This window comes from Pteropus alecto, unplaced genomic scaffold, assembly GCF_000325575.1.
Source record: "Pteropus alecto unplaced genomic scaffold, ASM32557v1 scaffold105, whole genome shotgun sequence".
Taxonomy (NCBI): Eukaryota; Metazoa; Chordata; class Mammalia; order Chiroptera; family Pteropodidae; genus Pteropus; species Pteropus alecto.
Window position 1 is genome coordinate 5,676,491 of NW_006436294.1, and position 12,524 is coordinate 5,689,014.

A 12,524-nucleotide genomic window follows, 5' to 3' on the forward strand; every position below is an offset into this window, starting at 1 on the left:
TCAGGGTTACCCCTCTGGTGTGTCTCTGCTGCCCCCTAGTGTTCCATGTGGAGACTGAGCCAATAGCCGCAAATCCCACATATTTTAACCAAAAACATCTTATTTTAGAAAATACGTGTATTTATATACCCACCTGTGAAAACAGCTTCTCAGGAAGCCCAATTTTCAACATTAATTTGCAAAGGTAACTCCAGTCCTTAAGGGGAAGCAAGTCTTAAGACACAAATCCTCCCAAATCCTGCCCGCACCCTGCCCCCGACCGGTCCGCCTCCGGGTCCCAGCTCCAGACCTTCTAAACGTCCCTTTAAAATGCATAACCTATCCTCCACTCGGTCACTAAAGACGTCCCACTCAGCCCTACCATCCGATTATAACAGGTGTAACTTTAGAGGACAGACACTAAGACAGTACTAGACAGAGTAAACTAATTCTTCTAGTCACCAGATGAACTTGTTATTCTACCATGTTATAGATGAAAATACTGAGAGTCAGATGAAGTGAATTTGCTCCAGGTTACAAAGCTAACATGTGGCAGAGGTGGGTCTGAACCCGAGCGCACTGACTCTGCTCAGCTCCAACGTGGCTCCCTGGTACGGCCTCCCACCAGGACCCTTTCTCGCCCGCTCACTAAGGGCCACATTTCTTTACTCTGGTTCACGGCCTATGACAGGGTCTGACCCCAGCCCGCCTTTTAAGCATCTTTTCCCCGCAGTGTCCCTCGGGAACGAGATCGCGCAGGTCTCTGGGTGAATCCGGCCCGCAGACACTCCGCGCTCACGCCCAGTCGTGCATGGGCACCCAGTCCCTCTGCTCAGCCCCTCCGCAGAGAGAAGCAGCTCCGGGGAGCCCTCCCCACACCCTCGGCGTGGTGGATTCCGGGCCACCCCAAGTCGCCCCACTGGGATGGCCAGAGCTGGGCCTGCTCGTTAGACCCGTAGCCTCAGAGGCAGCGTCATGCCCTGGTCACCCTTGTAACCCAGCCACCTGGCTCAGTGCTTGCCGCTCAGCAGGCCACCAGAGACGGTGTCCGATGATAAATCAAGTCCCCACGTCCGCTCCCCTCTTGCAGCCCCACTGAGGGCGGCGCTCTCCCCTCGGTCAGTTTCCCGCATACCCGAAGAGTCTCCTGTCAAGGGTGGGTTTAACCCATCTTTAAGGAAACGTCCAGGTAAACCAAAAGACCTGTCTTAACACCTTCCTGACGACACGTCTGCACCCATGACACTGACACACTGACGCGATCGGTTAGGCCAACAGGTGACACTTCTCACTCCCCTTAACGGCCTCCCCGCAACATCTCATCATAACGAAGGGCCTGAGGGCCGGCAAACACGCCTGACAGAGAGGGATCCAGGGCACAAGAGTCCAGGTAACGGGCCCAGGGGGCCGAGCCAGGTTCGAAGCCTGGCCCCTGTGTCCAGAGCCCCTGCACTACTGGGCTGAACTACTCTCCTTGTAGGTTATGGCTGTAAACGTGTTAAATATCAAAACACGGACGGAAGGACACACGTCGGCTCTAAGACGTCGATCGACCCTGTTGTTTTCTTTCTATTTAAGCTATTTTCTCTCTATTTTAAGAACCTCTGCAGTCAACATGGCAAATGTTAAATCTGGATGTCGGAGGCACGAGTGTCTTCTCATTCATACTCTATATGTTCGAAATACAAAATGATTTTAGTTCCCTCCCTCCCCCACCCCTCACCCCCTCGCGCCTAAGCTCCCAGACCCACGAACCTGAGTCGTCATTATACCATCTCTCCCTCTCAAAGCACGACACGACCGTCGCTGACCTCGGTGGTCCAGACGGACGCCCGGGCATCATTCTGTCTGCCCCTCCATCCAGCCATCATACTGCCCACCTGGACTCCTCAACGGTCTCCAGACTGGTCTCCCGATGTCACTCTACCCCACTCAAGACAAGGTGGACCATTCCATTCCTATGCTTATAGGACCTTTCTTTTTAAAACCCACTGTTCTTAAAATGAACTCCAAATTCTTCACCTGGCAGAGAAAGCGCCCCCGCCCTGACCCGCACCCCTTCTGCACCCCCTATCCCCCGCTCTCTCTCCAGACCCGTCTGTCACTCTGTTTGGTTCCTTCCAGATGGCATGTGTCAGATGTTCACCCTGGCTGAGCCACCTGCCCAGAAAGCTGTCCCCACCTCTCCTCTCCGGGCTAGTCATCCCTCACATCCCAGATGGAACCTCCGTGGCTCAGTGACAGTCCCTGACCCCCACGCCCTCCACCACCAGCAAACGGGGTTGAACCCTTTGCACTGGCTCCCTTAGCACCCTGGACCTCCACCTTTTTCCACCTGCCCCGCTGTCAAATGTCTGTGCCTCGAAACTGTCAGCCCGGCGAGGGCCGAAGGGGCCTTCCTCACTCCCCACTCCTGGCACAGTGCGTGCTCAGTGCAGATCTGCTGACTTACAGTTACCTGGACTCCAATCCTAGTCTCGTGTTCTTCAGCGAACTGCTAAACATGTCCATAAAAATCCAAGTTAGTTAAGTAGCTAAAAATCTTCCTGGACTATCAATTTGGGTATTTTTCATTAGCAACCTGCAGTTAAATGTTCCAATGACTTTGTTTTATTAAAAACGCATTCAAAAACAACTAACACATCCAGGTTCGGATTTAAGTGGTGTTTGTGGATGCCGACCGCAGTGACCTTCACAAACTTCCTGTTTTATAAACCTGACCACCCAGACAGGGTTACAAATGGCAACTGCTTCACAAGTGACAACGGTCAGGTGAGAGGCATAAAGCTCGTTCAAGGTCACAAAGCTGGTAAGAGGCAAAGTTGTTTCTCCAATCAAAAATGAAAAAATTTGAAAGACTAGCAAACCCTGACTTTTGAAAGTAAAGCACCACCACGTAAAGAAGCGACACGAAGAGCCACCTCATTCATTAGGGTGGCCAGTTCTGACCCCAGAGCTTCTACCCGGCCACACTGAATCCTGGCACGGAAAGAGCAGAGGGACCGGCGGTAACGAAGGTCCGGGAGAACCGCACTCACGCCCCCACCGGCAGGAGGCGCACCCACCTGTCGAAGATTGATGTAAACAGCATTCTGGAGAAACTCCGAGGCTTCCATGCTCCGCTTCTGAATGGCGAGGATGCGCACGGCTTTGACGCACGCTTCCAGCTCGATCACTCCAGCGTTCTTGTACTGCGGGGACAGAGCAGGACCCTCCGTCAGAAGAGGCAGTGAGGGCGGAGTCCCTCATGGGGGCAAAGGAGGGAACTTACAAAAGTTCCTTCAACTGATTCGACCACAATAGCTGGATATGTTACAAAATTTCAAAATATTATCAGTGGACATTTTGCTACTTGCCTCCACTTTTCATCCCTGGTACTCTAGAACACTTAGACTCTCTCGCGCCTGCACCTGCGGCTTTAAGGCCCTGAGGTAATTTCACTGTACTTTGTTGCAAAAATTCTAGCTCTTTGTATCATTGTACCCATCTTCTACTTAAATGTTTCATGTCTTTGGTTTGCTCTCTCACAGTTACTTATTCCTGCTTCTTAGATCCTGGGATGAAGGGCAGAAGACAAAGCAAACAGAAAAAGCGCCGTGAACTTCACATCACTACTCAGTAAAAAAATCATTTGTGAAGCCAGGCAAGAGGCTGCTCGAGAAACTTCGCTATTACCCTCAGGGGCTGAAAAGCAAGAAGTAGTGCTTCTCCCTCAGAAAGTGGGAGAGAGCCTGATGTGTGTGTGTGTGCGTGAGTGTGTGTGTGTGTGCGTGAGCGTGTGTGTGTGCGTGCGCGTATGTGTGCACGTGTGTGTGCATGTGTGTATGTGTCGTGTGTGTGCGTGCGCGTGTCTGCGCGTGTGTGAGCATGTGTGTGCTCGTGTGTATGCGTGCGTGTGTGTGCGTGCACGTGTGTGCGTGCGTGTGTGTGCGCGTGCACGCACACATGTACACATGCACACAAATCAAAACAATCAAATCGCAGCAGCGTATAAATATTTTTATATCATTTTGACCATTTCGCAGTGATGGGCCAACCTTCGAAACAATTTTAATCTCACAGGAAGGTCTCAGGCTCTTCCAGGGAAGGATGTGAAATTAGAAAGAAAAGGAGGAAAAGAGGTAAATGAAGCAAAGAAATAAAAACACAGCTAGAGAAAGGCAAGACATTAATTCTCTTTTTCTACTTGCATCGCATACATATTAGGACCTGCTTTTCTCCCAAGATGTCTTGTAGGATCCTGAAGTAAAGAAGAGATGACCAGTTTTTCATTGAGCAATATGAATAAGTCCGTCATTGGACCTGGCTGTGTATATATATAGCAAATATATACATATAGCTTCGCCTGATTAAACGCTTAGTTTCCCCATTTTGAGAGACGAGAAACTGCAGCTCAAAGAGGTCCTACAACTTGGCTAAAGTCAGACGACAGGGTTTGAACTCAGTTCTGTCTGACTCCAGAGCGTGCTCTGGAAAACTCGTGACACATGGGCCACGTGGCTCCCCTGCTGCGCCCATGGCAGACAAGCCTGTCCCCCAGAGATGAAGTCTCAAACTCTTACTGGCGCGGTGCTCTTGGCACCTGGAACCTTCATTCAGACTCAGCTGCTGAAGTGGCATCAACCTGCCAGGCCCGCAGCTTCGCCATAAGGGCGGGGCGTGCGGTTTCTGCGCATCCCGGGCTCCTTCAGAGGTGGGGGTCCAGAGGCAGCCGCGAAGTTGCTGGAAGTACCTGTCCAAGCCACACCGCCTACCTCCATCCGCCTCCCCGTCTCACGACTTAGCTGGGGTTAATTTGATAATCTTGGAAACAAATTTTTAAAAATAGAAAAGACTCTAAAGAGTACTTAATACTTGTAATTTTTAAATGGCAAGTTATGAAATGAATATTAAAAATCGGTCTGCCTTTCTACATGTCACCTTGAAGCAGGTAAAAAATGTAATGGCAAAAAACCCATTCGAAACTAGCAACGACATATACAGTCACTAGGAAGAAACCTAAAACGATGTTCAGGGCTCTATGAAGAAAACTACACCATGCGAAGGGACTTCAAACGAGACGTGTGAAGGCAGGGACAGCAACGTGCTCTGCAGAAAAGAGCGACTCTGTGAGATATGAGCTCTCCTCAAAATAATTCAAAACTTACTGCAAGCCCCAAGAACACTCCAATCTGATTTTTTGTAATGTGGACACTATATTTTAGAATTCTTCTGGAAAAATAAAGCCATAATACTAGACAAGAAAATCTGGGATGAGGAAATAATTTTCTTTTAAAGACACATATTAGATATTTAATAAGCTACAACAGATCAAATATCACGGTGTTGGACTATGAAAAAACGGACTGGCAGAAAGAAATAAGAAGCTTAGAATCAGACTCCAGTATGTGTAAGTGTCCGGTACAGAAGGGATTTCAAGTCAGGGAAAAAGTATGAACTCAGTAAACTGCTGGAACAATCAGAACGTCACTTGGAAAAAATAAATTATATTCCTATGTCATAATGTACACAAGATAAATTATAGATAAAAACATAAATGTTTAAAAATACTAACAGTAGCATATATCAACATAGCTTATCCTCACTGCAACCCTATAAGATACATACTATTATCATCCCCATTTTAGAGACAAAAAACTGAGGAAAAGAGTTTTATTCTTGTTGTTACTTCTTGTTGGTATGTCTAAGCATAATACCAAAGGTCAAAGATCTACTATATTAAAAACACTCTTGCCCACGACCAAAAAGAAAGATTTCATGACAACATTTAAGGCAAGTAACGTTAAGAAAAAGATTTGCAACACATGTCAATGATAGAGAAGAAACTAATATTTAAAATATACAAAGGGCTATCACAAAGCAAGAAGAAAAGCACCCTAACTTAAATGTGTGCGAAGGACACAGGTAATTCATAAAAGAAATGCAAACAGCTAACAAGTGAAAATGTTCAATACTTGACTGGTAATCAAATGCAAACTAATACAATGAAAATTCACTTTTGCCCATATATCGGCAAATATTTTTAAAAGATACAATAGCTAGTGTCTATTTGTGGGAAAACAAACTGTTAATCTTTCTGGGGAACAATATAGCAATGCATATGTATTTTCGGAAAAAAAATATGCACGCTGTATGACCGCAGTCCACTTTGAGGAATAGCTCCCTTAAAAAGAAAATTAATCCAAAAAGATTTATCTATTAGGGCATTTATCACAGCACTGTTTACAATAATGGGAAGAAAATCAGAATTAAAATAACATTCAGTAATAGAGGATCAGTTAAATAAATAATTTGGCATCTTTTCATTCCCTATTTAGAAGGAATTTGGAGAGTAACTTGAAAGTAACCTATGATACGTGTCAATGTCATATCCGGTGATCAAATTTCCAGAAATCTTAACTAAAGGAATGCTTTAAGAACACAGACTATCTGAACGAGGATGCTCAGTCAAGCCCTTTTTCCTGAGAGTAGAAAAGTGAGGAAACCTAAGTATCCATCAACGGGATAATTATTACGGACATTAGGGCGGGCCTCTCATCCTGTCCCAGGCGCTGTGCACAACCGTGCCCAGCTCGCCGGTCTCCCGCGGTCTCCCGTGGATGAATGAACGCCGCCGCCCTCGTGTCGGAAGAATTCACACGATCTGAGAGAACAGAGCGGGTCTGAGGTGGCAGGACACCTGTGACGCACTGCTAAGTGAAAAAAGCAAGACGCAGAATAACATACATAGTGCGATCATATTTTTGTAAATAAAACAGATGTGTATACATACGTGTTGTGTGTGTATTTCATATGTAATTTCCCAGGCACCAAGGTCATGAAGGACACACCAAGTTTCCCACAGCTGTAACTCCCAGAATACGGGCGGAGGAGGGAGGGGCTCCCACTGTTCGCTCGCTGCTCCGCCCTTCCGTGCCGCGCGAGCGCTTTTTCTTTTTTTCTTTTTCAGTATTTCAGGAAGTGTACTTGGAATTTAAATTTTTTTAGGTCCAAAGTAAAAAGAATGGTGCCTTTGCAAGATGGAATGCTATACAGGTGGCTAAAAATCATGCCATGGGATAGTTACTAACACGGAAAAACACATAATAATGCCGAAGGAAAATTGCAGGGCTCCATACAGTAAATAAGTACAGAGTGCTCACTACTTTTTATGATACAGATAATACACAGTAACAAAAAGACCAGAAAATAGAAATTAAAGTGGTAACAGCGATGATCTCTGAGTGGGGCTTTGATCGTCTTTTTTTCTCCTTTTTCCAAACATTAGAATCAGAAAAAGAATTTTTTAGGTGTATAGTACGATGCAGTAGGATTAGGCAGTAATACCTGAAAGAAATAACTAGGAGATGCCACAGCATTGCGCAGCATAAAATAGGAACTTCCGATTAACACAACACAGCTCCGTAAGGGCTTCACGGAGCAGCGAAATCACCTTGCTGTAGTAGGAGATGGCCTCCTTGTACTTGTCGATGATGTCTTCGGGGCTGAGACAGTTCTTCGCACGTCCAATTTCAGCACTGGTGTCAGCGTTTATGCCATTGGTGGTCAAGGCACCTGCAAACAGAGAGGAAGGAAAATAATCGCATTTGCTTTTTCTGTCTCGTTTCTTTGTTAATTTAAAAAGGGAGGGGCACACGTACGATAAAACTTAAATATTCCCCACTGAAATTTAAATAATGGAATCGTTTGTAAAGTCTTCACGGCTTACGTACTCCCTGTGATAGTCTCACCGTCAAAGCATTGTAGTAAATGTTAATTAACTCACAATAAGTTTTCCTCCCTGTTAAAACTTTTTATTAAAGAACAGGAAATGCATTATACAAAAGTAACGTGACTACAATAACTAGCTTAGGTGCCTTGAGGACAGTGCAGCCAGCATGCGCTACCTCACAGCCTTAAGCTCTTAATGCCCGCAGCAGAACACACTGTATCCTCGAGTGCAGATAAACTATGTGAATGCACTTTCCAAATTGTACAGCTCTAAAAAAAATGTAACTCATAAATATTGGTATCTTTCTTTGCCTGTCACATTCTATTTCTGGCCAATCCCTATCAGGCAGAACCACCTAATTCCCTAGCCATCGAATTCACATGGAGAAGAGTTTGGGAGAAATTTCTATTTACGGAATGTAACCAACTACACATAGAACTCTGACAGAAAAAAAAAGGTGAGATATTCTTCAATTTCATAGAACACTCAAAAAATATTCCCCTAAGCCTCGGTAGCAGGAAAAGCTGGGCTTCTCCTAAGCCTTCCTTTTCATTTATCTCACAGACGACAAGCATCTCTCAGCATCCTGTTTTCCCAGTGTGCCCTGGGAGGCTCCGGCACACGTTTGCTGTCAATCTTTATAACTCACAGGCCAACGGCATGTGCCTCTCACACTGCCCGCGGCTCACGCAGGCTCACGTCCTACCCCTGCTATGTCTTCTTGGGCCCATGTTCTCACCTCTCGGTTGGTATTCTGTAAGCTGTCTCAAATGCTTTTTGGAACAAGACAGAAGAATGAATGGACAGATAAACAGACAGATGGACAGGTGACAGCTGGACAGGTGACAGATGGGCAGACAGAGAGACTCCAAGAAGAGGGAACAAAGAAGATGTCCTATGCCAAATCCTCTTCTAGAAAGAGCCACAACGGAGCACTGTGAAGAGGCAGGAGGCTGAGGATTTTGTTTTCTGCAGATTTTTTGAAAATCACAGCGAGCGATGAGAGGGCAGAACTATAAATAATCAAAAACAAGGGCGTGCTCGAAAAAGATATCGAAAATATATACTTTTTAAAGAACAGCAAGGCCCAATGACACAATCCCGGGGTACCTACGGAACTAAGATTCCACCCCCAAGCCACGAGGCAACGCTCTGGAGCCCTGAGAGCGTACGCAGGGTGGTTACGACACCCTCGCGGCAAAGCGAGGTCATTCTGCACTCACAGGTATCAGACCCTGTGCTAAGGGCTTCTGCAAGGCACCCCCTTTCCAAAGGGAGGAATCAAGTCCAAGAGAGCTTAGGTCTCCCTACCAGTTCTCAAGTGTGCAGCGCTGGTTACCCCAGAGTAGGACTGGAACGGGGGCCCATGTTTTTAACCACTGGACCATCATCCTTTGCGTGTTTTCATATATGTTATATATTTGTTTCTGCCATGAAATAATATTTAATAAATGATAGGTCGTCTTGATTTATCTCATTACCTCTAACAATTTATGTTTATATTATTGAATTGTATTACTGTCTTTTGGAGAAAGGAAGGGAAAGATAATGAGGGTCAGAATGAGGGGGTCCTTCATCCTTGTGTGGTACCTCATCTCATCCACGCAGTACATGGTCAGGGTTAGTTACCTACAAGGGTAGGCGGGAATGAGGTGGGAAGGATGGAGAGGAAGTGACACTTCTCTGAGTATACCTTTTGGTACAGTTTTGACTTTTGGAGCCATGTTCATGTTTTACATAGCAAAAAATATCAACCAATAAAGAAAGGACAACCTGGTAATGGCATATAAACATGAGCTATTAACTATATTTCAAATAAATAACATAATTAAGCCAATAGTGAGAACAAAAAGAACCACAAATAACCTTTGAATTCTACTTAGAGGTTTGTTTTTACAGTGACACAGATTAGTAATTCGGAAACTACTTTCTACATATTGTAGGGCTGAGAAAATGAGTAAATACATTGATAATCTTAGGAGCCAGATGTCTCGCTATTAGAGAAAGAAAATGTAAGTATCTAACAGGGGAAGATTAGAAAGAAAGCTGGGATTTTGGATTGGAATTAGAGACCTCGGTGTGAACTCTAGATGACAGTATGAAGTTCTCAGAAGGCCCAGGAGCGCTCCCTTCGACAGCTCAGCCGTAGAGCGGAGGCTGCAGTACCTTCCCACGTGGTCGAAAGGCCTAGGAGCAATGAACCTCAATAGCAATAAAAATTTGACTGCCCAGTTTTTGGTTCCTAAATACCATTCTCCAACAAAACGAACTAGAACACCCTAGACAGATGCTTGATTTCAGAGCTGGGACAGGCAAAGTACAAAACAAACCTAAATATCTTGACCCAGAAAAGCAGCAACAAGCAGACCTAGCAGATATCTGCAGAGCCTCCACCAACGGCAGCAGAGGGCATGCTCTGCTCAAGTGGACAGAGAACATTCTCCAGGACGGACCACAAGCTACGTTATAAAACATATCTCAATAAATTCAAATGAACTGAAAAAATCCCCAATAAAATACTAGCAAACTAAATCCAGCAACATATGAGAGGCTTATACAACATGACCAAGTGATATTTATCTCAAGAATGTAAAGTTGGTTTAACAAGGAAAAGTCAGTTAATACAATATACCATATCAATAAATAAGGGAAAAAACCACATGAACATCTCAATAGACACAGAAAAAGCATCTGACAAAATTCAATGCCCTTTCATGATAAAAAATACTCAACAACCTAGGAATAGAAGGGATGTCTCAGTATGAGAGAGGGCATCCACGCAACACGTACAGCTACTATCGTACTGAACGGAAAAGGACTGAATGCTTTCCACTCAGACCAGGGACAAGACGAGGAAGCCCTTTCTCAACACGTCTATTCAACAAGGCACTGGACGTTACAGCCATGACAAGTAGGCAAGAAAATTAATAAAAGGCATCCAACTCGTAAAGGAAAAATCAAAACTAGGTCTTTGTCAGGTGACATAATCTTGCATATAGAAAACCTAATAAGGAAGCCACTAAAAAACTATTACGGCTAATATATAAATGAGCTCAGTAAGGTTGCAGGATATGAGATCAACATACCGAAATTAACTGTATTCCTATACAATTGCAATGAACAATCTGAAAATGAAATTAAGAAAACCATTCCACTCATGATAGCATCAAAAAGAAAATACTTAGAAGTAAACTTAACCAAAAAAAAGTATATAATGATTCTCTGAAAACTCAAAACGTTATTGGAAAAAAAAACTAAATAAATAGAAAAGTAAATAAGTAGATAAACCTCCATAATCCTGAATCAGAAGTCTTAATATTCTTAAATATGGCAATACTCCCCAAATTGATCCACAGATTCAAGGAATCCCTCTCCAAACTCCCACTGGATTCTTTGCAAAAATTGACTAGCTGATCCCATGGATTTGTATGGAAATTTAAGAGACTCGGAATTACCAAAATCATCTTGAAAAAGAACAAAGTTGGAGGACTTACACTTCCCAATTTCAAAGCTTACTATGACTTCTCACTAGGTGGGAAGATTATAGGTTATTTTTTAATTATTTGTTTATTTTCTAAATTCTCTCCAATGAACATGACTTTTACACTAAGAAGAAATAAGACGCCTTTTAAAACATACATGCCTATTATTCACTTGTCGAAAACAAGTTTTAATTATAAAGAGGTAAACGAATACCTAGCAAAAAAAATTTATTTAAAAGCGCACTTAAGTTTTTCATAAATTGAAAACTTAGAAGTTCAAACACATCAAGTTTCTAGGGAAATTTTTACAACATATTAAAACAAATTCATTTTCAAAAATTCTAATGATGAAAACTCAAGAAATGAAGAGAAAAACATATTTGAGTGTCAACTTCAAATACATCAGGAAGAAAGGCCTAGAGATCACAACTCCTGTGACCCTCACACTAACAGTATAATGACAAGAAAATCTTTACCTAGGAGACAGTGAGATCCTGTGCATTCCGCAGGGATAAGCTCAGTACAAACTGCACTAAACACAGTGATGATTTTTTAAACAAAATTCTAAAGTTAGAACATTATTGAAAAGCTATAAAACTGCACTGAAAAACAATATGTGTCTGTACACACACACACACACACACACACACACACACACAGTCTGCCCCCAAGTCGCATATAAATGCACTCATTTTTGTTTACTCACAGGTGCCAATTATTTAACTGAGGCAGAATATTTTAATTAAGACTAATAAACAATACTACACTTCTCTTGCCAAATCAAGTTAATGAATTCAATCTGCTATGTAACCGTAACGTGTTTAAGATAGATCTAAAATTAGTGGAAATACCTATATGCGGTTTGTGGGACTCTTCTCAAAATTTCAGGCCTTTTAAATACATCCGAGATGCTGTCAAAAGTCTCTCACTTCAGACAAGGATTCGCGAATATAAACCGTTCTAACCATCCCGCTGGACGATAAGGCGCTATCTGGACACCGCGACCAAATAAAACGAAATACAAGGGCAACGATGACCCTACTCTGGAAGGCTCACAGTCTGTGTCAACACCAGGGTTCTTATTTCATTAGTCAGCAAAATAAAATCAATCCGATACTTCCTTTTACGTTCTGTAGGCATGGCTGTACTTTCAGTGTGATGACCAGAAAAGCTTTAAGTGTGACCTTGTTAGGTCCGTGGCAATAACCACCGCTGAAGGTAACGCGGAAGCTAAGTGACCTCGAGGCTGCTGCCCGCATTCGGCCGACGAAACCTGCCCGGAGCGCTGCGAGGCCCCAAGCAGAGAAAACCCAGTCAGGACCAAATAAGCGAAGAGCTTTTAATAACTGATT

General features: G+C 43.8%; 1 protein-coding gene across 1 annotated transcript in view; it reads right to left on the reverse strand.

The window, feature by feature from the left end:
- TRAPPC9 (trafficking protein particle complex 9) overlaps nucleotides 1–12,524 on the reverse strand; it is a 329,454-nt gene that overhangs the window by 299,843 nt on the left and 17,087 nt on the right. The window contains exons 5-6 of the mRNA XM_006912937.3: nucleotides 7,412–7,533; nucleotides 3,045–3,170 (exon numbers count right to left, since the gene is read on the reverse strand). Of these exons, the coding sequence (XP_006912999.1) occupies nucleotides 3,045–3,170; nucleotides 7,412–7,533 (248 nt within the window). The remainder of the gene's footprint in view (nucleotides 1–3,044; nucleotides 3,171–7,411; nucleotides 7,534–12,524) is intronic.